The sequence below is a fragment of the Zonotrichia albicollis genome, chromosome 33 (genome assembly GCF_047830755.1).
Source record: "Zonotrichia albicollis isolate bZonAlb1 chromosome 33, bZonAlb1.hap1, whole genome shotgun sequence".
Lineage (NCBI taxonomy): Eukaryota > Metazoa > Chordata > Aves > Passeriformes > Passerellidae > Zonotrichia > Zonotrichia albicollis.
Window position 1 is genome coordinate 2,675,265 of NC_133851.1, and position 24,338 is coordinate 2,699,602.

Below are 24,338 nucleotides of genomic sequence, written 5' to 3' on the forward strand. Positions count from 1 at the left end.
GGCTGTCCCCGGGGATCGAAGGGTCTCAGCCCCATCAGGAGCTGTGTGGCTCGGGGCTGACAACCCAGACACAGGCTGCCGCTATTTTTAGCCTGTTTTCCCCGCAGAACCCAGCTCTGTCTGTCTGTCCGTCCATCGATATGACAGATTCATTCACATGGAGAGACAGCGCAGTTCGGGGAGGAGGGGGGTGCTCTGGTGGAGGGGTCCCTCTGCCCCCCGGCTGGCCCAGGGTGGCACAGAGGGGCTGGAAACCCTCGGAGGGGTGGCACCCACCCCTGCCCCACCCGGAGGGCACAGGGAAAACCCCTCCAGCCGCGGTCTTGGGGGGCAGCAGGGCATTCATTGCCTGTGGGAGGAGGCAGGGAGGTGGCACCGATGTTCTCGCAGCCTGCGTGTCCCGGTGCCCCCTCCCGGAGCCACAACAAAAGGGACAATCTGTCCCGACGGGGATGGGCACTGCCAGGGGCAGGGGGAGCATCCGTGGGGTGTGATGGAGCAGCCGTGGGGTGCAGGGATCAGCCGTGGGGTGTGATGGAGCTGCCGTGGGGTGCAGGGAGCAGCCGTGGGGTGCGATGCAGCAGCTGTGGGGTGCAGGGAGCAGCCGTGGGGTGCGGGGATCAGCCGTGGGGTGCAGGGAGCAGCCGTGGGGTGCAGGGAGCAGCCGTGGGGTGCAATGGAGCAGCCGTGGGGTGCAGGGAGCAGCCGTGGGGTGCAATGGAGCAGCCGTAGGGTGTGATGGAGCAGCCGTGGGGTGCAGGGAGCAGCCGTGGGGTGTGATGGAGCAACCGTGGGGTGCAGGGAGCAGCCGTGGGGTGCAGGGAGCAGCCGTGGGGTGCGGGGATCAGCCGTGGGGTGCAGGGAGCAGCCGTGGAGTGTGATACAGCAGCTGTGGGGTGTGATGGAGCAACCGTGGGGTGCGATGCAGCAGCTGTGGGGTGCAGGGGAGCAGCCGTAGGGTGCAGGGGAGCAGCCGTGGGGTGTGATGGAGCTGCCGTGGGGTGCAATGGAGCAGCCGTGGGGTGCGATGCAGCAGCTGTGGGGTGCAGGGAGCAGCCGTGGGGTGGGATGGAGCAGCGGTGGGGTGCAGGGATCAGCCGTGGGGTGTGATGGAGCTGCCGTGGGGTGCAATGGAGCAGCCGTGGGGTGCGATGCAGCAGCTGTGGGGTGCAGGGAGCAGCCGTGGGGTGTGATGGAGCAGCCGTGGGGTGCAGGGGAGCAGCCGTGGGGTGCAGGGAGCAGCCGTAGGGTGCGGGGGGCTGCGGGCGCGCTGCCCGTGGGGAGGGGGCTGCGGCACCGCCTGCGTGCGGGGCGGTTCCGCAATGCGGCAAAGCCGCGAAGAAAGGAGCGGGGCGGCGGAGGGGTGGGGGTGAGCTGGGACAGACCCCGCTCTGGGAAGGGTCTCCCCAAAGCACCCCCTGACCCCCAGCAGGGCACCGGGACCGGCTTGGGGGGGCTCGGAGGGCACCGGGGGATCACGAGTGGGGGGACACAAGGGGCACCCCGGCTCTGGGCGTGTGCCAGCTGCGGGGATGTGCCCAGGGAGCGGGGGGACACCGGGGGCTCGGGGAGGGGAGGGGACACTGAGGTGCCCAGGCTGGGAGGGGACACTGGGAGTGACTGGGGGGGGGGGGGCACTGAGGGTGGGAGGGGACACTGGGAGTGACCGGGGGGGGGACACTGGGAGTGACTGGAGGGGGGAAGGGGGACACTGGGAGTGACTGGGGGGGACATTGAGGCTGGGAGGGGACACTGGAAGTGACTGGGGGGACACTAGGAGGACACTGGGAGTGACCGGAGGGGACACTGAGAGTGCTCAGTGAGTGGGGGGGGACACTGAAGTGCCCAGACTGGGAGGGGACACTGGGAGTGACTGGGGGGGGGGCACTGAGGGTGGGAGGGGACACTGGGAGTGACCGGGGGGGACATTGTGGCGGGGACGGGGCACTGGGAGTGACTCGAGGGGGACACTGAGAGTGCTTAGTGCGTGGGGGGGACATGACACTGAGGTGCCCAGGCTGTGAGGGGCGCCCAGAGTTTGGCAGGACACCGGGCAGCGTGGGCTCTGTAATTCCGTCTCGGTGCCAACCCCAATGTCCCTATGCTGTCCCAAACCCCTCTGTGGCCACTCCTAACCCGCTCCAAACCACCCCGGAGCGGGGGAGGCAGGGCGGGACAGGGCTCTGCCCCCCGGGGGTGGGTGTGAGATGTTCCCCCGGCCCCGTCCGTCCTGCCCCACCGGACCTGCCCCGCGTGGCTTCCCCCGGGAGCAGCCCCGGGGCTGGCACGGGGCAGGGCGGCGGCGGCGGCGGGCACAGGAGCCGGCGCGCCGGGAGCCCGCGGGGCTTCCCACGGGAACGGCACCGCGATGGGGAGGGGGGCGCGGGGAGGGATTTGGGACCCCCGAGATCTCCAACCCAGCGGGGCTGGGGCGCTGCGGGGGGTTCAGGGACCCATCGTGCCGCCGTCTGAGCCCCCCGCCCCAATACCGCAAAGCCCCCCGCCCCTAAAGCCCCCCGCCCCTAAAGCTGCCCTTAAAGCCCCCGACCCTAAAGCACCCCCTAAAGGCCCCGCCTCTAAAGCCCCCCGCCCCAATACCACAAAGCCCCCCGACCCTAATGTCCCCCTAAAGCCCCCTGCCCCTAAAGCCCCCCGCCCCAATACCACAAAGCCCCCCGACCCTAAAGTCCCCCTAAAGCCCCCCACCCCTAGGGCACCTCCTAAAGCCCCCTGCCCCAATACCGCAAAGCCCCCCGACCCTAAAGTCCCCCTAAAGCCTCCCGCCCCTAAAGCTGCCCTTAAAGCCCCCCGCCCCTAAAGCTGCCCCTAAAGCTGCCCCTAAAGCCCCTAAAGCCCCCCGCCCCTAAAGCTGCCCTTAAAGCCCCCGACCCTAAAGCACCCCCTAAAGGCCCAGCCTCTAAAGCCCTCTTAATGCCCCCACCCCAATATTCCGCCGCCCCTAACGCCTTCCGACCCCTCTGACCCCCCCAATTCCCCCCTGTCTGCCCGCCCAGCCACCCCCCCAACCCTTGGGACCCCAATCCTCCTCCCCGCCCATAGCCACGCCCACTTCCACATTAGGCCACGCCCCCTCCGCGCCTCCCGCCCACCGCATTCCGCTCAGCTGACGTCACCACCCACATTCGAACCGGCCAATCAGAATCGAGGCGGGGCGGAGGGGGCGTGTCCAGAGCCCCGCGTGCTCGGAGGGGCGGGGCGAACTCCCATTGGCTCCTCCCCCTGTCCCCGCCCCCTCACAGACCACGCCCCCTGGGGTTAAACTCGGGGGCCCTACGGGGCAACCCCCGCCTCCCTCCTCGACGGCTCCGTAACGGTTCGGGCAGCGAGCGGCCATGGTGAGGGTTGGGGGCCTTCGGGGGTCCTGGGGGGCTCCGTGCGGGGTGAGACCCCCGAGAGTTCGGGACCCCCCTGAGCAGTGAGGGGGGCTGAGGGGTGGGGGCGTGCCGGGCCCCCCAAGTCCCCTGCAGGACGTGGGGCCGAGCTCTGGAGGCGTTGGGAGCCCCGCGCGTGTTCCGGACGCCTCGTGGGGCTGCCGAGCTCGGGCTCGTGCTGGGGGTGCGTTTATCCCCCAAAACCGGGGGTCGCTGCCCCGGGGGGGGTTCCACTCACCCCAATTCCCTGCTGAATGAGTGGGGACACGCCGGGTGGCACTGCGAGTCCTGGGCTCCCACTGGGGACTCAGCTTGTCCCGACAGGAGAGGAACAGGCCGAGAGGGGGTTGGGGGCACCCCCTGTGCCCCCCTCTCGTGGCTGTGCTGGCCGGGACACGCGTGGGTGTGAGTCACGGCGTGGGGGGGGCAGATTCCAGCGTGGCCCGGGCGCAACCGGGAGCGGCTGGCACGGGGAAAGTCCTCGCGGTCAGCGGAGTTTGCTCTGGCCCGGGTGGAGCTGGGAGCTCAGGAACCGGGACAGGCCGGGGTTGTGCAAGGGCTGCTGGAGAAGGGAGCAATCCACGTTCCGTGGGGTCCAAAACCCCCCCGAAGTGATGAGCAGCCCCCTGGGGAAGGGGCTGAAGTGTCACTGTCCCTGTGTGTGATCCATGGCTGGAGGGCACTGGGAATGGTGGGCACTGGGAATAATCCCAATTCTGGGCTCGTGGGAGGTGCTGGTGCATGAATGGCACCGAGCAGTGCAGGGGGCCAGGATGGGACCCCCAGAACTGAGCACCCTCTGTGTCCGTGGTACCCCCAGAGCTGAGCACACTGATAACCCCAGTCGGGTCCCTCCTCAGCTCCTGGGTGTCTCCAGCTGGAGTTTGGGGTGATGTTGGGTCAGCCCTGCACAAACCAGGGTTTGAGGGGCTGAGCTTGTGCCCACCTCGTTATTGCTCAGTCCCTCAGTGGGTTTGGGCAGGATGGGACCCTCGGAGCTGAGCACACTGAGATGTTTCCTGGGATGTGGGGGTGTCCCTGTCCTCATAGCAGACTGGGAATAGGGGGGAGCAGCATTAACCCTGAGGAACCCCAACTCGCGGCTCTGTGGGGTGTGTAGGGTGAAGGGCACCAACTGGTGCAGGGTCTCAGCTCCTGGGGAAGGGGCAGCAGGATGGCACCCCCAAAGCTGAGCACAACGGGAGCAACTGGGGCAGGATCTGCCCCCATCCAGCCATGGGAAGGGACCCTTCCCAGCCCGGTGGGTGCTGAGGGGGGACAGAAGGGGTGACCCGGATTCGTGTGCCCCCGCAGCGCGAGTGCATCTCCATCCACGTGGGCCAAGCGGGCGTGCAGATCGGCAATGCGTGCTGGGAGCTGTACTGCCTGGAGCACGGCATCCAGCCCGACGGGCAGATGCCCAGCGACAAGACCATCGGCGGGGGGGACGACTCGTTCAACACCTTCTTCAGCGAGACGGGCGCCGGCAAGCACGTGCCCCGGGCCGTGTTCGTGGACCTGGAGCCCACGGTGATCGGTGAGCGCGCGGGGGGCGGCCGGCGGGCGGGCGGGGCGGGGCGGGCGCTGGCGGCGGGCGCTGGCTGCTAACGGGGCCCGGGGCTGTCCCCGCAGACGAGGTGCGCACGGGCACGTACCGGCAGCTCTTCCACCCCGAGCAGCTGATCACGGGCAAGGAGGATGCGGCCAACAACTACGCCCGCGGGCACTACACCATCGGCAAGGAGATCATCGACCTGGTGCTCGACCGCATCCGCAAGCTGGTAGGGGCGCTGGGGGGTCCCGTGGGGTGGGTTTGTCCCTGCGGGGGATGTGGGGACAAAGGGAAGCTTGGGGTGTGCCTGGGCAGCTCCTTCTCAGCCCATCAGCACTTTAGGGCAGAGAGTGGGGTTGTGCCAGGAGAGACTTCAAACCTTCCTGTTGTGCCTCCAGGATCTGGATGGATTTGTTGTGTCAGCCTGCAGCACATCCTGGCTCCCTATGGGGTCTGGATGCTCTCAGTGATCAGGATCAGCCCCTTGCCTTCCCCTTGACCTGAATCCCTTTATTCAGGGCTCTGCAACCCCACCAGGACAAGATGTGCACCTTGAGCTTGGTCCATCCCTGTGGTGGATGTCCCACATGGACAGGGGGGAGCTCCAGCTGTCCCTGGGCAGGTTCTTCTCAGCACCTTGGGACAGAAGGTGGGGTTGTCCCAGGAGGGACCTGCTGGACCTATCGTAGCCTTGCCAAGAGGAGGAGAAGGGTGGGAAGCCCCATGGCCAGGGCAGGGGGGCAGGTGAGATGCTTTGGGTGCTGGTGCAGCACTGGTTTGACTGGTGTGGCTGCCCAGGCTCTTTGAACCCCTGGTTCCCACGCTGGGGCTGGCGCCGGGGCGGCCGGACCTGCTGCGCCAGCGGCTCCGCTCGGGGAGCTCCTGGCACATCAAAGGCTGAGCTGGCTGCCCCTGGGCTCTTGTGGGATCACAGCCTGCTCCTGCTGCACCCTCTTGGAAAAAAAGAGAGGGGGTGAAGCTGTGGTTGACTTCCAGAACCTGCTGGGGTGTCTCCCAAAAGCTGGGGGATCCACCATGAGTCAGTGTCCAACATGGAAGGTCAGGGACGCCCTGTCCACCACGCCATGGTGCTGGGACACCCTAACAATGTCCTTATGAGGCCAAAGAGAGGAGCGGCTTCTGTTGCCTGGAACACACATGGCCCTCCTTGTCTCTGCAGAGCGTCCCCAAATCCCTGCAGGACAGGGTTCCTTCACCTGGACCTGCTGGGAAGGTCCTGAGATCCTGGGAGGAAAATTTTCCTTCCAGGGCAAGTCAGTAGCAGCTGAAGTTCAGAATTCCTGACAGTTTGGCCTTGTTTTCTTCTTCCCAACCTCTCAGGCTGACCAGTGCACAGGGCTGCAGGGCTTCCTGGTGTTCCACAGCTTTGGCGGTGGCACCGGCTCTGGCTTCACCTCCCTGCTCATGGAGCGCCTCTCTGTCGACTACGGCAAGAAGTCCAAGCTGGAGTTCTCCATCTACCCAGCCCCGCAGGTGTCCACAGCCGTGGTGGAGCCCTACAACTCCATCCTGACCACCCACACCACCCTGGAGCACTCCGACTGCGCCTTCATGGTGGACAACGAGGCCATCTACGACATCTGCCGCCGCAACCTGGACATCGAGCGCCCCACCTACACCAACCTGAACCGCCTCATCAGCCAGATCGTGTCCTCCATCACGGCCTCTCTGCGCTTTGACGGAGCCCTGAACGTCGACCTGACAGAATTCCAGACCAACCTGGTGCCCTACCCCCGCATCCACTTCCCTCTGGCCACCTACGCCCCGGTTATCTCTGCTGAGAAGGCTTATCACGAGCAGCTGACGGTGGCTGAGATCACCAACGCCTGCTTTGAGCCGGCCAACCAGATGGTCAAGTGTGACCCTCGGCACGGCAAGTACATGGCGTGCTGCCTGCTGTACCGCGGGGACGTGGTGCCCAAGGATGTCAACGCCGCCATCGCCACCATCAAGACCAAGCGCACCATCCAGTTTGTGGACTGGTGCCCCACTGGTTTCAAGGTTGGCATCAACTACCAGCCACCCACGGTGGTGCCCGGCGGCGACCTGGCCAAGGTGCAGAGGGCTGTGTGCATGCTGAGCAACACCACGGCCATCGCCGAGGCCTGGGCCCGCCTGGACCACAAGTTTGACCTGATGTACGCCAAGAGGGCCTTTGTGCACTGGTACGTGGGGGAGGGCATGGAGGAGGGCGAGTTCTCGGAGGCCCGTGAGGATATGGCAGCCCTGGAGAAGGATTATGAGGAGGTGGGAGCCGACAGCATGGAGGGCGACGACGAAGGAGAGGAATAGAAGCGCCTTGTCTCAACGCCGTGGTGCTGTTCATTAAAATGCCTCTCCCCAGTGCTGCCTCTTCATTGTGCTGGGACAATCTGCCTCGTGGTGACCTGGGGGGACATCCCAGGGGAGGGGGGGCCTCAGCTGGGCCGGCTGCCAGGCCCCGCTGCCAGCTGGCACAGGGGAGAGCCTGGGGGGTTCTGTGGGGTTGGGGTCCTTGTGCTATGAGCTGGCACTGGTGGGGGGCTCATGTCCTCCTCAGCCTTCTGCTGGTCCTGGGGGCCTCCAAGTGACCCCTGAGAGCCCCAAGTCCTGCCCAGAGCCTGCTGCAGACGGGCTGGACGTGGTGTCACGCTGCTGCTGCTGGCACGGGGCCACTCTCGGTGCGGCTCTGCAGAGCGGGGAGGGGTCCTGGGCGGGGGGGACCCTCCCCTGGAGGAGCCGCTGGGCAGGGCAGCGACTCCTTCCCGTAAGTGCCGCCCTGGCTGCCCGGAAAGGGGGGGTTCCGGGGGGGTTCCGGGGGGGTTTCAGGGCTCGCTGTCCAGCGCTGCCCCGCGCATGGCAGCTCCCGCAGCGCCGAGTCACGGCGGCCCCGACACAAAGGGAGGGCGGTGGGTGAGAGGGGCACCCCCTCCCTGGATGCTGAGCAGAATGGAACCCAGCTCAAGGGGTGCTCTGCATGCCAGCTGCGGGGTTTGTACCCCCATGTTACCTGGGGGGGGACCCCATAAGGGTCTCTCTCCTTCTGACCCAGCGTGGGGGGGTTCCTGTGTCTCCCGGGCACCCTCGGATCCTCTTTCTCCTGGTGCTGCTGGTTCCTCTGCCCCCCGCAGCCCCAGCCCCTCACCTTGCATCCTTTGGGGGTCCCTGAGCCCCCCTGAAGGGGAATTCCTGCAGCCCCACATCCTGCAGCCTTGCCCCTCATCCCGATGGGATTCCCGAGACCCCCTGAATGGGAATTTCTGCAGCCCCCGCCCCTCATCCCGAGGGGATCCTCGAGCCCCCTGAAGGGGATTCCTGCTCCTGCAGCCCCCGCCCCTCATCCCGAGGGGCATCCCCGAGCCCCCCTGAAGGGGAATGCCGCCAGCCCCACATCCCGAGGAGGTCCCCGAGCTCCCCGAATGGGAATTCCTGCAGTCCCACACCCTGCAGCCCCCGCCCCTCATCCCGAGGGGCATCCCCGAGCCCCCTGAAGGGGAATGCCGCCAGCCCCACGTCTTGATGGGGTCTCCGAGCCCCCAGCCCCACACCCTGCAGCCCCCGCCCCTCATTTCTTGGGCATCCCCGAGCCCCCCTGAATGGCAATTCCTGCAGCCCCACATTCTGCAGCCCCTGCCCCTCATCCCCTGGGGGTCCCCGACCACCCCCAGCCCCTTTCCCCGCCCCTTTGAGGGCACATCCGCAGCCCCCGATCCTCCCTCCGGCCGGGAGACCCCTCCCCTCTCTCTGTGTCCGGTACCCCCGGGTCTCCCCGGGCGGGGCGGAGCCGCTGCCCGCTATAAACGGCCGCTACCGGCAGCCAGCGCCCTCCCGGTGCCACCATGAGCCGCCGTGCCCGCGACCCCGGGATGTCAGCGCCGCTCCCCGTGGCCCCGGAGCGGCTGGCGGCGGCGGCGGCAGCGCGGGGAGCGGAGCGGGAGGAGCTGGCGGCGCTGAACGATCGTTTCGCCGCTTTCCTGGAGCGGGTGCGGGCGCTGGAACGGCAGAACGGGACCCTCCGAGCCGCGCTGGGCCGCGCCACGGCCGCCAGCGGGCCCCGCACCGGGCTGGTGCAGGGAGAGCTGCGGGGGCTGCGGGAGCGGCTGCAGCGCCTCGGCCGCGACCGGGACCGGCTCCAGGCCGAGCGGGACGGGCTCGCCACCGACCTGGCGGCGCTGAGGCAGCGGTGGGACGGCGGAGGGACCGGGGGAGGCAGCGGGAAGGGGAGAGAGGATGGGTGGGGATGAGGGATGGGGATGGGAGGGTGTGTGGGTAGCAGGGGATGGACTGGGATGGACTGGGATGGAGGGGGATAAACTGGGATGAGGGATCTACTGGGAGGGACTGGGATAGGGGATGGGAAGGGGAGGATGTGCCGGGGACCAGGGGAGGAACTGGGATGGACTAGGATGGGGCAGGAACTGGGATGAGAGACGTACTGGGATGAGGGATGGGCTGTGATGGGGGATGAATTTGCAAGAGAGATGAACTGGGATGGACTGGGATGAGGGATGAACTGGGGTGGACTGGGATGGGGGATGAACTGGGATGAGGGATGAATCAGGATGAGGGATGGACTGGGATGAATTTGCAAGAGGGATAAACTGGGATGGAGTGGGATGGGGGATGAACTGGGGTGGACTGGAATGGGGGATGACCTGGGACGGGGGATGAATCGGGATGAGGGATGAACTGGGATGAGGGATGAACTGGGATGAGGGATGAACCGCAATGGGAACCGGGGGTGTGACAGGGTGAGTTATGGGATGGAGACTGGGGAATGTGCCAGGGACGGACTGGCATGAGGAATGTGATGAGATGAGATTTTGCACCAGGACGGGGAGAGGGGGAGGCAGCGGGATGGGGATGGGGGAGCCCCGGGGAAGTCGGGGGAGGGACTGGTGAATGTCCGGGGAAGGCGACCCTAGGGAAGGGATACTGGGACAGGCACCCGGGATGCACGGAGGGCACTGGGACGCACTGGGAGATGCGGGCTCTGCGGAAGGGCGGGGCACTGGGAGGGGCAGGACAAGGGTGGGGACACTGGGACGGGATCGCTGCGAGCGCTGGGGCCGCTCCATCCCCGTTCGCCCCCGCTGTGTGCGCAACAGGAGGAGGGGTCTGCACCCCCGCCCCCGCCTCCCTCTCATCCCTTGCTGTCCCCAGGCTGGAGGACGAGACGCAGAAGCGTGAGGATGCCGAGAAGAGCCTGGTGCTGTTCCGCAAGGTCAGGGGGGTGAGGGGCCCGTGTCCCCCCGCAGTACCCGTGATCCGTGCCTGGAGGGCACTGGGAATGGTGGGCACTGGGAATAATCCCAATTCTGGGCTCGTGGGAGGTGCAGGTGCATGAATGGCACCGAGCAGTGCAGGGGGGCCAGGATGGGACCCCCAGGGCTGAGCATCCTCTGTATTTGTGGTACCCCCAGAGCTGAGCACACCGGTAACCCCAATCTGGTCCCTCCACACCTCCATCCTCAGCTCCTGGGTGATGCTGGGTCACCCCCGTGTGAGCCAGGGCACAGCTGGGGTTTGGGGGGCTGAGCCTGTGCCCACCGTGTCACTGCTCAGCCCCAAAGTGGGTTTGGGTAGGATGGGACCCCCAGGGCTGAACCCACCGGTAACCCCAGCCGGGTCCCTCCACACCTCCCTCCACAGCTTCTGGGTGTCTCCAGCTGGAGTTTGGGGTGATGCTGGGCCAGCCCTGTACAAAACCAGGGTTTGGGGGGCTGAGCATGTGCCCACCGTGTCACTGCTGAGCCCCAAAGTGGGTTTGGGCAGGATGGGACCCCCAGAGCTGAGCACACCGGTAACCCCAGCCTGGTCCCTCCACAGCTCCTGGGTGTCTCCAGCTGGAGTTTGGGGTGATGCTGGGCCAGCCCTGCACAAAACCAGGGTTTGTGGGGCTGAGTCTGTGCCCACCACCACCCCGGGCTGGGGCTCTGGGATGGTTTCACCCCCTCCACGCTGCCCTGCAGCTCATCCACCCCCGCCTCTCCCGCAGGACGTGGACCACGCCACGCTGTCCCGCCTGGAGCTGGAGCGCAAGGTGGAGCTGCTGATGGACGAGATCGGCTTCCTCAAGAAGCTGCACGAGGAGGTGGGGCCGGGGCGGGATGGGGCGGGCAGGGGGGCACAGATCAGGTCCTTGTGATGCCCCCGAGCCCCCGCAGGAGCTGCGGGACCTGGAGGTGAGCGGCCCGAGCCCGGCGGGGCTGCCCGAGGTGGAGATGTGCAAACCGGAGCTGACGGCGGCGCTGCGGGAGATCCGCACCCAGTATGAGAGCATCGCTGTCAAAAACCTGCAGGAAGCCGAGGAATGGTACAAATCAAAGGTACCCGGGGCTGCGGAGGGATTTAGGAGCGGCTGAGCCCTCGCAGAGCCCTGACTCGCCCTGCCCGGGCAGTTTGCCGATCTCTCGGACGCAGCAAACCGCAACCACGAGGCGCTGCGTTTGGCCAAGCAGGAGATGAACGAGTCCCGGCGGCAGATTCAGAGCCTGACCTGCGAGGTGGACGGGCTGAAGGGCGTGGTGAGAGCCCGGGGAGGGTTCGGGGGGCGCGCAAAAAGCGGAGCCCAGCCCTTGGAGCCCTTTGCAGCCCTTTGTGTCCCTGCAGAACGAGGCGCTGCAGCGGCAGATGCGGGAGATGGAGGATGAGTTCGGCGAGGAGATCGGGAACTACCAGGACGTGGTGGGGAGGCTGGAGCAGGAGATCCAGCAGATGAAGGAGGAGATGGCACGGCACCTGCGCGAGTACCAGGACCTGCTGAACGTCAAGATGGCCCTGGACATCGAGATTGCCACCTACAGAAAGCTGCTGGAGGGCGAGGAGAGCCGGTGAGGGCAGCAGATTGTCCCCGCTGCCCCGGGGCATGTCCCCTGTGTTGAGTCATCGCGGTTATTGTGGGATTTTACCGGGAGGCAGCAGCTCCAGGCCTCGTTCCCACAGGAAAACAAGAGGTTCCCATGGGAGCTGAGATAAAAGCAAGGCCAGGGGATGGTGGGGGAGCTGCCTCAGGCTCTGCTCTGGGTGCCAGCCTGGCTGCCCATGGGCACAGCCCCCGGCCTGGCAAACCACGGGCACAGCCCCCAGCCTGGCAAACCAGGGGCACAGCCCCCAGACCATGGGCACAGCTTCCAGCCCGACAAACTACTGGCACAGCCGCCAGACCATGGGCACAGCCCCCAGCCCATGGGCACAGCCCCCAGCCCATGGGCACAGCTGATCCGGGGTGTGGGTCACAGACTCGAGGGTGTGGAAGGGTCCCTGGCAATGCCCAGGGGTCCCAGCCCCTCCTCATCCTCCTCTCCCCCCCAGGATCACCATCCCACCGCACCCCACCACCTCCTTCAGCATGAGGAGCTCAGGTGAGCCACAAGCTGGGGGTCCCCCACGATGTCTGGGGGTCTTTCCCTGGGGGTAAAGCCCCTGGGTGGGTCCCTGTGCCATCTGGGAGGGCACAGGGTGCTGATGCCCCCTCTGTGCCCAGTGCTGGAGCCGCAGCCTGCGGAGAGCCCGGCCCGGAGGATGGTGCTCATCAAAACCATCGAGACCCGGGATGGGCAGGTGAGAATCGGGGGTGCCCTGCCTGGGAGCCCCAACCCTGCCTTGGGGCTGACCCCAAATTCTCCTCCTGCAGCAAGTGGTGACGGAGTCGCACAAGGAGCGAGCGGGGAAGTGACAGAGGAGCGGCTGCGCTGGCCCCGACCCCACGGGGGGGTTTGTCAGACCCTGCTGCGTCCTGAGGGGGCAGGAGCAGAGCAGGGGGGGCTGCGAGCGCCCCAATTGCTGTTCCTGCTGTCAGCACCACGGGACAGGGCCGTGGTGTGTCCCTGTGCCTTGCAGTGTGTCCCTGTGCCTTGTCCCCCCACTATTTATCGCTATTTATTGCCTATTTATTGATCTCCCAACCACACCCCCAGCTGTATTCAATATCGAGCGTTCCCCACGCTGACCTGAGGCCGAGGGGGTCCCGACTTCTCTCTCCTGCCACCACAGCTGGCACTGCTGTCCCCGGGGCTGGCGGTCTGGTGACATCCGAGCACTGTCACTTGTGGTGTCACTGTCATGGGGAGTGGGACAGAAAGGAAATCTGCGCCCCCAGGGCCCCTCTCCATGCCTCGACTGCCACTCTGGGGGTCTCACCTCCCCTCCTGTCACCGCAACAAGCACCGGTTACACCGGGGTTGGCAACTGCACTGTCCCCTGTGGTGTCACTGTCATGGGGACAGAAAGGGACACAGTGCCCGGTTGAGGAGGGATCTGTGTCTCCGGGGTTCATTCTGTCCCAGAGCCCCTCTCCATGCCACAACTGCCACTCTGGGGGTCCCACCTCCCCTCCTGTCACTGCAACAAGCACCGGCTGCCACGGGGTTGGTGGCTCCGCTGTCCCCTGTGGTGTCACTGTCATGGGGACAGAAAGGGACGCAGTGCCCGGTTGAGGAGGGATGTGTGTCCCCGGGGTCCTGTTTTGTCCCATGACCCCTCTCCATGCCACAACTGCCACTCTGGGGGTCTCACCTTCCCTCCCACAACTGCAACAAGCACCAGTTACACCGGGATTGGTGGTGGCACCCAAGCACTGTCCCCTGTGGTGTCACCGCCTCGGTGAAGGAGCCTCAACCCCTGAACTCTGAATCCCCGGGGGTCCTGCTGCTTCCCAGGACCCCTCGATTTCCAGAGGACCAAGGGACACGCCCGGTACCCGCTCCAGACCCACGGAATCTCCGCCCGGTGCTCCCGGAGCATCGCAGGGCCGGGCCGGGCACGGCCGCGCTCGTTCCCTACCGGCACCACCAGGGGGCGCCACCGGCGCGGCCCCATCGCTGCCGCGGGTTAATTCCGCGTTAATTGCGCGTTAATTACGGGTTAATTACAGCGTGACAAGGCTCTGGGTGCGCGGGGAAACACCCTGATTTCTCTAATTGCGTTCAGGGCTTTTTTTTTTTTTTGCATGATTAATTGAGTTCAACGAAATTATGCAAAATTGCTTTAATGACAGATTTGCTTGTTCGTTTTGTTATTTTAAGCAAATTTTTGCACTATTTCATTACTATCAGCATTTTTTTGCACCACTGATTGAATTACTTTAAGCAATGTGTGCACAACTGCGTTATTTAAACAAATCTTGCACACATAATTGCCGTATTTTAAGCAAATGCAGCATTATTGCATTTAAAATATTTTTTGCATTGTCAATTGCGTTAAGTACTTTTTTTGCATTATTGTGTTATAGCAAATCATACAAATTTGCATAATTTCATGAAATTTTGGCGCAATTAATTGCACTACTTCATGCAATCTTTGCACCATTAATTACACAGACAAAACAATATAAAATCGCATTATTTTAACCCTTTTTTCCCCGCTATTAATCACGTCATGTTAGCCAATTTTCTCGCACGAAAACTGAATTATTTTAACCCTTTTTTTTTTTTTTTGTGCATCATTAACAGCATCATTTTAAGCCGTTTGCATTATTTGAAGCGCTTAATTGCAATCTGGGTCACGGCAACACCAACTCGGGATCCCTGCCCGAGGGTGGCGAAGCGGTTTTGGTTACGGGGGACCAAGGACGAGATCAGGGAGCCTCTGGCAGGGGTGACAAACACCTGGCACGGGTGACAAACACCTGGCACAGGTGACAAACACACAGTCACAGTCCCCTGAGAACGGGTTTAATGAGGGGAGGGGGTGGCACTGCTGGTGCTCGCACAGAAAGGAGGTTCAGGGGGACGGACGGACAGACAGACAGGTATGAACACTACGTACAGGCACCCCCCGCCCCACCTTTGGGGAATTGCCCCTCTGGAGCGGGGCTGGGGGCGCTTGCAGTCCTGCCAGACGGGGATTTGGGGCGGGGGGCACTGGGACGGCCCATGGGGTGGGGGCTCTTTGGTTTCGGCGTTAAGGCTGCGTGGGTGAGGGGGGGGCTCACCCCAGTAAGGGCCCAGTAAAACCAGTTCCCCACTCCAGAGGTCTCCTGGAGGGTCGGGGCTGTGTCCTGGACCCCTCCTGAACCAGGGTGACTCCAAGGGGGGTGGTCCCCGTTTCCCCCCAGGCACAAACGTGGCTGTGGAAGGACCCCCAGCCCCGGCCCCACCTGAGGGCAGGTGCCCCCCGTTAGGACAGCGAGTTGAGGAAGTGGCTCTCCCCTGCCAGCGTGCTCAGCATGGAGCTCATGTCCCCCACTGCCATGTTGGCACCCCCATGCGAGGGCATCAGGAGCCCCCCGGCCGGGCTGGGGGGTCCGGGCAGCGCCGGGGGGGTCTCCACGTCCTCCACAATGGCAGCAAAGTCAAGGTGCGTGTTCTCCAGGTCCAGCGAGTCCAGGCTGTTGGCCACCTGCTCCCCAGAGTCCAGGTAGTAACAGGAGGTGCCCTTGAGTCCCTCGGGGCCGTAGTGCCCGCAGCTCGCTGCCCCCTGCCCCAGCAGCTTGTGCCCACCTTTGGCCCCCTGCCCTGGGTAGTACAGGGGGAGGGTCCCGGCTCCCTCGGGCACGGCGCGGGCCGGGGGCAAGCGTGGCAGGCGCCGGGCACCGGCGTCCACCCCGTCGTAGCCATGCCCAGGCTGTGCCAGGCTGCTCGGGTAGCTCAGGGCAGGCTGGTGCGCCGGTGGTTTGGGGCCAGCTGGAGGGTGTGGGATCATCTCGGGGCTGAAGCAGGGCGGGCTCAGGAGGTGCTGGGGCTCCGCCAGGCTCTGCAGGTGATCCCCTTTGGGTTGGTAGCTGCAGTACCTGGGGCTGAGGTACGGCGGCGGGGCTGGCACGGCCTGGCACTGCCCGGGCTCGCTGCCCAGCCCCACACCAGCCACGCTGCCCTTGCAGGGGGGCGGCTCCTCCCCCCACATCAGCGCCTGCTGCGCCTCCACGTAGTTCCTGACCATCACCTCTTTGCTCTGCAGGGTGGGGGTCTGGGCTCGGCGGGCACCCGGGCTGGCCATGCCCATGTACCCGCCCGGTGTGGGTCCCACAGGGGGGTACCCACCGTGCCCCATGTCCATGCTGTGCCCAAAGGCAGCAGGGGAGGCCGAGGGCCCGGCCAGCTTGGTGCTGGGGCAGGGAGCCAGTGCCGGGCTCGGCGCTGGGTATCGCTGCTCGGATTTGATCTGGAGCCGGTTAAAACGATGCCCCCCCGAAAATTCTTGGTCCTGGCATGAGCTCACCAGTTTGGGATGCTGCCCACAGGCGCCGGGGTGGGGGTACTCGATGTTTTGATGGGCACAGTGTGGCCCAGACATGGTGGGAGCACCCACACCTTGCCTGGAGCTCATGCCCAGCGTGCCCTGGGTGGGTCCATCCCAGGGCTCTGGCACAGCCCTGTTGTTCCCAGCAGGCAAACTGGGGAAGCGCTGGTTCATCTGGCACGGCGGGAGGGAGAACTCAGGCTGCTGCAGCAGCGCCTCCTCCATGTCCCCATGTGTCCCCACCATGGTCCGGTGAGCGTCGTAGATGCCACCCTGGAGCTCCACGCCGGTGCCCTGGCACGGGAAGCTTTCCTCAGGATAACCCAGGTACTGCTCCATGTCCAGCAGGCTGGATTCGGGGCCAGGGCCCCCCATGCTCTCCATGAAGACGTTCTCAGTGATGCTGGGGGGGCGTGGGGAGAAGCCATGGCGCTGCAGGTTGGCCTCAGACCCACCCAGAGGCTGCAGCACCGTCCTGCCCGCGCCTGGCACGCTCACATTGCCCACACTCTTAAACCTCTGCACCCTGGGCACGGCCGGAGGCTTGGCCACCGTCCGGGCAGGGTCACTCGCCCGTCGCACGCCGTGTCGGGGCACCAGCTGAGCGGGCACGCTGCCTGGGTAGCCGGGGTTCTCATTGGAGCTGTTCCTCCTCACCAAGCCGTTGGTGACACAGCGAGGCCCGGCGTGCGCGGGGTAACCCCCGGGCGTGCCACCGTGCCCACCTGGTGCCCCCTGCTCCATGCTGGGCAGCGGGGTGGGCGGGGGGCCGCCCGTGGCTGCCGCGTACTTGGCCTTGAGGCGGTAACGCTGCGCCGGGGTGAGGTCACCCACCCCTGGCAGCCCCCCGGCATCGCCGGAGCGCCGCGGCTCATCCGGAGAGGCGGCACTGTAACCGTCAGCGGGCACGGGCACGGGCACGGCGTCACCGGCCGGGCACAGGTACGGGGACACCAGCGAGGAGCGGCGGCTGACGGTGTAGGCTGAGCTGACGGTGCTGGTGCCGCTGCTGCGGCGCTCGCCCGGCGCCGCCAGGCCCAGCTCGGCCGCCGACAGCTCGGCGATGCGGCGGTGGGAGGCCAGCGGTGGCACCTCCCCGGGCAGGCCTGCGGGAGAGAAGTGTCACAGTCATGTTTTCAGAAAAATTCTCTGTCACGCTCATGTTTTCTGAAAAATTTTCCGTCACGATCATGTTTTATGAAAAATCCTCTTTGCCCAGGATTCCTCTCCTGGGAAGCAGAGAAGGCTCAGAGAAGAAAGGAAACAATAATTTTCTGATTTGCTTCTCCTGTGTTTTGCTGCTTTGGGATGTGTTTGGGTATTGTTTACCAACAATTATCAATGGTTGTTTCATTGGTTCATTTCATAAACCATGAAATTTATGTGGTTTCATGTAAATTGTTTTGACTTATTAGCCAACCACTGCCAAGCTGTGTTGAGGCTCTGGAAAGAGTCACGAATTTTTCATTATTATCTTTAACATTCCTACCTGGATAGAATCTGAGGTTTCAAACATTCCTACCTGGATATAATCTGAGGTTTCAAACATTCCTACCCAGATATAATCCAGAGGTGTTGAGACACCAGCACGGTTTCTCCACTGGATTCCCCAGAGGAGCAGCAGCTGCCTCTCCCACTGGATCTTCAGAGGAAGAATAAATCCTTCTCTACAGGATCCCTGCTCCAGCAGAACCACCCCTGACACTGCAGGAGGGCTGAGCCACAATTCCAGTGGGACTGCTGCCAACACCCTGACCCACAGGGTGCCAGGTTGGGTTCTGACTCTGTCAGTGTTGTTCTAGTTCATTGCATTGTTTATTTTATCCTTTTATTTTCTTCCCTATTAAAGAACTGCTATTCCCTACTCCCATATTTGTTGCCTGAGAGCCCCTTAATTTAAAATTTACAGCAATTCAGAGGGGTGGGGAGGGTTTACATTCTCCATTTTAGGGGAGGCTCCTCCCTTCCTTAGCAGGCACCTGGCTTTCCAAACCAAGACATTCTAACACCAGCAAGGTGTGGCAACCTCTGGCTGCCACCCAGGTGTCCTCACACCCCTCCCACGGGCCAGCCCCACATCCCAGGGGGAGAGGCGCCCCAATCTCACCGGCTCCAGGGATGGGGGGCAGGCTCAGCCCCTTGGAAGCCGCCGGTTTCCTCAGCTGCTTCAGCTTGTCGATGCGAAGGTTCTCCAGTTTGTGCAGGGCCATGAGCCCCGAGGTGCCCATGGGCTCCCCGGGCACCACGTCCTCCAGCGTGGACAGGTCCTCGTAGCTGCCGCCGGCGTTCCCGGCCATCTCCACGCCGCTGTCGTTGTTGGTGGTGCTGCCCAGGGGTGAGTGGTCGCTGCTGCACGAGGATTGCCCGCCTGGGCTGGGCTGGGGCTTCTGGGGAGAACCAGAGCATGGCAAGGGGGTCAAACACCCAGGATGGGGGAACCCAGAACATCCCTCGGGCTGTCCAGGATGGCCAAGACCCCTGCCAGGGGGCTCAGAAGCCCAGAACACCTGTGGGTTTGATTATGACCCATGGAGCAAATTACCAACCTTGTGTGAAGATCAGCAAGCCACAAGAGTTCAGGTAGAATAATAGTGAAGTTATCACGGGGTGGGAAAAGTAGATTTTGGGGTTTTTGGTATGGGGGTTCAAGAGGCAAGATAGAGGAATTTGGGCCTCTCCAGCCTTTCTCCTTCTTCTTCTTGGCCTCCATCTCCTGCTGTGATGGTGGCACTTTTGGGTTGGTTTGAAATAGAAACAGAGTGTCTAACACAGGTGATAGTTATTGGAAATTAAATGTAAATAAAGTACATGTAGTTTTTAGTATAAAAAACTAACACCACCCCAAGGGCTGGAAACATTTATCAATTTTGTGTGAGGAATTACAGGCCACAAGAGTTTGAATAGAATGACAGTGAATTAATCACAGGGTGGAAATGTAGAATTTTGGGGATTTAGAATGGGGGCTCAGGAAGCAAGATGGAGGGAACTGGGTGTGTCCAGTCTTTCTCCTTCTTCTTCTTCTTGCCATTCATTTTCTGTAGTGATGTTGGCACTTTGGGATTGGTTTAGAGTAGAAGCTCACTGTCTAACATAGGTTGATAGGTATTGGGAATTAAGTGTAAATATTGTACACGTAGTTTTTAGCATAAAGAGATAACACAGCCCCTGGGGCAGGCAGAGTGCCTGGAACTGTCCTGCTGGATGGACCTCAGCAGGGCAGGAGAAAGAATTTTAAGATAAGATAGAATAAACAACCTTGAGATTGAGAAATAAAGAGTTCTGACTCCTTCTTCAAGCGCTGGGCTGGGAAAAGAGACTTAGGAACTTTTCTCGGGGTCACTCTGATAAGCTGGAGATCCCAACACCAGGACACACTTGGAATCACCATGAAGGCTGGAAAAGCCTCTGAGATCACTGAGTCCAACTAAACCCAACACTAATGTCACAGACACATTTTATGAAAAATCTTTTCGTTAGGATTTTTCCTCCTGAGAAGCTGAGAGGCCTCAGGAACAAAATGTAAACATTGATTATCTGCTGCTGTGGAATGCAACAGGTGCATCTGTGATTGGTCTCATGCGGTTGTTTTTAATTAATGGCCAATCACAGTCCAGCTGTCTCAGACTCTGTGGTCCGTCACAAGATTTTATTATCATCCATTTCCATTCCTTTCAAGCCTTCTGATGAACTCCTTTCTTCTACTCTTTAGTAAGTTTTAATATATAATTTTCTTTTAATATAGATATAAAATAAAATAATAAATCAGCCTTCTGAAACATGGAGTCAAGATTCTCATCTCTTCCCTCATCCTGGCACCCCTGCAAACACCACCACACGCTGCCATGTTGGGTTAGGACACACTTGGACACACTTGGCATCACCAAGAAGGTTGGAAAAGCCTCTGAGATCACTGAGTCCAACTATTAACCCAACGCTGCCATGCTCAGCAATAAACCACATCCCCAAATGCCACATCCCAGAGTTTTTTGGACACTGCACCGAAAAGGGACGGTGATTTCATAGCGCAGCCCATTCCAGTGCCTGACAACAAAGAAATTTTCCCTATTATCCAATATCTAATATCCTAATATTAGATATCCTAATATTAGATATCCCAATATCTAAGCCTCCCCAGGAACACCTTTGGGCTGGTTTTTCCTGTCCCCCACCACCAAACCCTCCCTCCATCCTCCATCACCCCCGCAGCTCCTCACTCACCAAGGCCAGCTCGGGCACCAGGAGTTTCCCATCGTCCTTCCGAGCCTCGCTGGGGCCGTTTGCCTCCTTCTCCTGCTTCATGTCTGGGGGGGCACCGGGGGTGGGCAGTGCCCGGCCCGGCCCCACGTCCCCCCGGTGCTTTTTGGTGACGTGGGCGTCGGGGCCGTGCACGGTCTTGACGTGTTTGCGCAGGGAGCTGGGGTCGGTGTAGCGCTTGGTGCAGCCGGGAATCTTGCACACGTAGGGCTTCTGCAGGGAGGAGGGGGGGAGACAGCTCCGACTGCAGCCCCCAACCCAAAAATAAACCCCCCTTGGCACCCTCCGCAGAGAGCTGAGGGTGGCATCAAAGCCCTATGGAGGGCGCACGGTGCGCACTGGGATGAGCTCAGGAAGGAGGAACTGCCCAGGAGTGGGGTAAAGGGATGCCAGAGGGACCTGGTAGGCATGGAGAAGGGAGGTGTCAGCTCCAACTGCAGCCCCTTCCCCAAAAATAAACCCCCCCTGCCACCCTCTGGAGAGAGCTGAGGGTGGCATCAAAGCGGCTGAGCCATCTTGAAGGGCGCATGGTGAGCTCAGGATGGCAGAGGAAAGAGGGAACTCCCCAGGGGTGGGGTAAAGGGATCCCAGGGGGAATGCTGGTGATGGAGGAGACCCCTCCCCAAAAACAAACTCCCCTTGGCACCCTCTGGAGAGAGCTGAGGGTGGCATCAAAGCAGGTGAGTCCCCATGGAGGGCACACGGTGGGCACTGGGGTGAGCTCAGGATGGCAGAGGAAGGAGTGAGCAGGATAAAGGGATTCCAGGGTGACAAAGAAGATGTTTAAAGCAGGAAAAGAGGGAGTTGGGGCAATGCCCAGGGCTGTGAGGAGCTCTCAGAGGGCAGCAATGACCCAGGAGCACACGGTGGGGCCGTACCTCTGCAGAGAGCTGGGGTTGGCATCAAAGTGGTTGAGCCACCTTGGAGGGTGCATGGTGGGCTCAGGATGGCAGAGGAAGAAAAGGGGTAAAGGGAGGAATGCTGGTGATGAATGCTGGTGATGAAGGAGACATTTAAAGCAGGAAAAGAGGGAGTTGGGGCAATGCCCAGGGGTGTGAGGAGCTCTCAGAGGGCAGCAATGACCCGGGAGCACACGGTGGGGCCATACCTCTGCAGAGAGCTGAGGGTGGCATCAAAGTGGTTGAGTCACCTTGGAGGGCGCATGGTGGGCACTGGAGTGAGCTCAGGATGGCAAAGGAAGGAATAAGCAGGATAAAGGGATTCCAGGGTGATGAAGGGGATGTTTAAAGCAGGAAAAGATGGAGTTGGGGCAATGCCCAGGGGTGTGAGGAGCTCTCAGAGGGCAGCAATGGCCTGGGAGCACACGGTGGGGCCGTACCTCGTTGGAGTGGGTGCGGTTCTGGTGCTTGGCGCGGTCGGAGGCGTTGGAGAAGGCTTTGTTGCACCCCTCGTGCTCACACACGTAGGGTTTCTCCCCCGTGTGCGAGCGCAGGTGGGTCTTGAGGTTCTCCAGGCGGGAATAGGCCTTGTTGCAGCCCTCAAACTGCAGCAGAGCAGGGTGGGACGTGTCACACGCCGTCACCAGGACTGGGAGCAGTGGTGACACGTCCCACATGTGACACATCTCACCTCCCAACACACCTGCCACCCTCACACCTTCACCCTGGGGTTGTGCCACCTCCTTCTGCCCCATGGCAGCCCCTCAGAGGGTCCCCAAACTGGGATTGACGGCAGCACCCAGCTCCCCATCCTGATTCAATTCAGGAACATACTCCAAAGCATGGGATAACTCTAGGGCCATGTGGGTTTAAATGGGATTTTGGGAAGAAATTTCTCCCTGTGAGGGTGGGCAGGCCCTGGCATAGAGAAGCTGAGGCTGCCCCATCCCTGGAAGTGTCCAAGGACAGGATGGACAGGGCTTGGAGCAGCCTGGGGTAGTGGAAGGTGGGATGGGATGAACTTTGAGGTGCCTCTAACTCAAAACATTCCAGGATTCCATGAGCACCACACCTGTACCCACCTTCTGCCACCCAGGCTCCAGCTCCCATATTTTTTGCCTGAAAGCCCCTTAATTTAAAATTTATAATAATTTGGAGGGAGGGGATTTATATTTTCCATTTCAGGGGAGGCTCCTGCCTTCTTTAGCACACACCTGACTTTCAAACCAAGGCAAACTGTTATTCCTGCTCCCATATTTTTTGCCTGAGAGCCCCTTAATTTAAAATTTATAATAATTTGGAGGGAGAGGGTTTCCATTTTCCATTTCAGGCGATGCTCCTGCCTTCTTCATCACCCACCTCTCTTTCCAAACCGAGACACCCCTCACTCCCCCAGCCCAGCCAGGATTTTGGGGGCAGTTTTTTGGCCTCTCACCGTGCACTTGTGAGGTTTCTCTCCCGTGTGGCGCCTCATGTGCACCACCAGCATGTACTGAGCCTTGAAGGGCCTCTGCTCCCGCGAGCACGCCGCCCAGTGGCACACGAACTCCTTCTTCTCGCCGTGGATGTGCTCGTTGTTGATGTGCTGGGGAGGGAGGGCAGCGTCACTGGGGGCACTGGGGGCACTGGGGAGGTGGGCAAGGGATGGGGGACGAAGGAGGGAAAGGGGATGGGGGATTGGGATGGGAGAAAGGGATACAGGAGAGACAGGGACGGGAAAAAGGAGATGGAAGGACTGGGAAAGGAGTGGGGTGGGAGAAAGGGACACAAGAGAGACTGGGATGGGAGAAGGGGGATGGAGGGATTGGGATGGGAGAAAGAGATACAGGAAAAAGAGTGGGAAAAAGGGGTTGGAGGGATTGAGAGACAAATGGAGTGGGAGAAAGGGACAGAGGAGAAACTGGGATAGGGATGGGAGAAAGGGATACAGGAGAGACTGGGGTGGGAAAGGGATATGAACAGACTGGGATGGGAGAAAGGGGATGAAGGGATTGGGAGAAGAGTGGGGTAGGAGAAAGGAATACAGGATAAACTGGGATGGGAGAAAGGGATACAGGAGAGATTGGGATGGGGAAAGGGAGATGGAGGGACTGGGAGAGGAGAAAGAGATACAGGAAAGACTGGGGAGGGAGAAACGAACAGAGGAGAGACTGAGATGGGAAAGGGACATGGACAGACTGGGATGGGAGAAAAGGACATTGATAGACTGGGATGGGAGAAAGGGGATGGAGGGATTGGGATGGGAGAAAGAGATACAGGAAAGACTGGGGTGGGAAAAAGGGGTTGGAGGGATTGAGAGAGGAATGGGATGGGAGAAAGGGGCATGGACAGACTGGTGTGGGAGAAAGGGACATAGAGGGACTGGGATGGCAGGTGCAGACACCAGAGCTTGGGGGAGAACAGCCCTGGTGGTGTTTGGAGGAGGCAGAGAATGCAGGGGATGCTTGAGGGATACTCTGGGAGGACCAAGAGGGGTCCAAGTGGCCCAAAGGATGGTCAGGGGAAATGGGAGGGTTGGAGGAAGGAAAGCTGCAGCAAAGGAGGGATCTGGAAGCACCAGTGGCTGAGGAGAACTGAGGAGAACCAGGAGGGAACTCCAGCACCATGGTGAGTCCCCAGGGATGGCCGGGACCTGGGAGCAGGAATCCCAGGCTGATCCAGGGGATGCTGCCCAGCAGCCTGAGGGCAGATTTTGGGGTGGCAACACCTTGGCAGCCCCTGACTCACGTGCACCAGCTGCTCCTGCGTGTCGAACTCCTTGGCACAGCCGTCCCAGTAGCAGTTGGTCTCATACACAGCCTCACACTCGGCTTTGCCATCCTCCTTCTCCAGCTCCTCCCGGACATCCAGCATGCCCAGCAAGGGGTCCTGGGGGGCACGGGCAGGTGAGCGCTCCCAGGTGTGACCCCACGGCAGTTTGGGGGGATCTGATGGGCAGGGGTGTACCTGGGTGCCCGTGGATGCTGGGCTGGAGACGTCACCCTCAGATCGCTCCTCTGGGAATTTGGCACTCAGGGGGCTGCTCAGGCTCCACTCCAGCTTCAGCTGCTGCCAGGGCAG

General features: G+C 61.9%; 3 protein-coding genes across 4 annotated transcripts in view; 2 read left to right on the plus strand and 1 right to left on the minus strand.

The window, feature by feature from the left end:
• Window positions 1-4,684: 4,684 nt before the first annotated feature.
• On the plus strand, window positions 4,685-7,308 carry LOC141726175 (tubulin alpha-1C chain). Its single transcript, XM_074530605.1, has 3 exons — window positions 4,685-4,929; window positions 5,025-5,173; window positions 6,286-7,308. The coding sequence occupies exons 1-3, from the start codon at window positions 4,809-4,811 to the stop codon at window positions 7,255-7,257; spliced, it is 1,242 nt and encodes a 413-aa protein (XP_074386706.1). The 5' UTR covers window positions 4,685-4,808; the 3' UTR covers window positions 7,258-7,308.
• Window positions 7,309-8,632: 1,324 nt separating this feature from the next.
• PRPH (peripherin) lies at window positions 8,633-13,861 on the plus strand. The gene is made up of 9 exons (XM_074530719.1): window positions 8,633-9,127; window positions 10,108-10,168; window positions 10,943-11,038; window positions 11,112-11,273; window positions 11,346-11,471; window positions 11,557-11,777; window positions 12,259-12,308; window positions 12,431-12,507; window positions 12,581-13,861. Exons 1-9 carry the CDS (start codon window positions 8,784-8,786, stop codon window positions 12,620-12,622), a joined length of 1,179 nt encoding a protein of 392 aa, XP_074386820.1. The 5' UTR covers window positions 8,633-8,783; the 3' UTR covers window positions 12,623-13,861.
• A 318-nt stretch (window positions 13,862-14,179) lies between these two features.
• The window catches only part of GLI1 (GLI family zinc finger 1), a 38,689-nt gene continuing 28,530 nt past the window's right edge, over window positions 14,180-24,338 (minus strand). Inside the window, exons 6-12 of one of the 2 annotated variants that reach the window (XM_074530718.1) lie at window positions 24,225-24,323; window positions 24,006-24,146; window positions 22,714-22,863; window positions 21,719-21,883; window positions 20,344-20,592; window positions 18,233-18,512; window positions 14,180-17,231 (exon numbers count right to left, since the gene is read on the minus strand). In XM_074530718.1, the coding sequence (XP_074386819.1) occupies window positions 15,064-17,231; window positions 18,233-18,512; window positions 20,344-20,592; window positions 21,719-21,883; window positions 22,714-22,863; window positions 24,006-24,146; window positions 24,225-24,323 (3,252 nt within the window). In that variant the 3' untranslated portion in view covers window positions 14,180-15,063. Of the gene's footprint in view, window positions 17,232-18,232; window positions 18,513-20,343; window positions 20,593-21,718; window positions 21,884-22,713; window positions 22,864-24,005; window positions 24,147-24,224; window positions 24,327-24,338 lie in introns of both variants that reach the window. The other variant, XM_074530717.1, reaches the window with a different exon arrangement.

Bases quoted from the DNA above. Each gene is read 5' to 3' on its own strand.
- LOC141726175 (XM_074530605.1), top strand. From the start codon at position 4,809: ATGCCCAGCGACAAGACCATCGGCGGGGGGGACGACTCGTTCAACACC. The intron at 4,930-5,024 runs GTGAGCGCGCGG...CTGTCCCCGCAG, and splicing joins CCTGGAGCCCACGGTGATCG to ACGAGGTGCGCACGGGCACG. The intron at 5,174-6,285 runs GTAGGGGCGCTG...CCAACCTCTCAG, and splicing joins TCGACCGCATCCGCAAGCTG to GCTGACCAGTGCACAGGGCT.
- PRPH (XM_074530719.1), top strand. From the start codon at position 8,784: ATGAGCCGCCGTGCCCGCGACCCCGGGATGTCAGCGCCGCTCCCCGTG. The intron at 10,169-10,942 runs GTCAGGGGGGTG...CCTCTCCCGCAG, and splicing joins GCCTGGTGCTGTTCCGCAAG to GACGTGGACCACGCCACGCT. The intron at 11,039-11,111 runs GTGGGGCCGGGG...GAGCCCCCGCAG, and splicing joins TCAAGAAGCTGCACGAGGAG to GAGCTGCGGGACCTGGAGGT.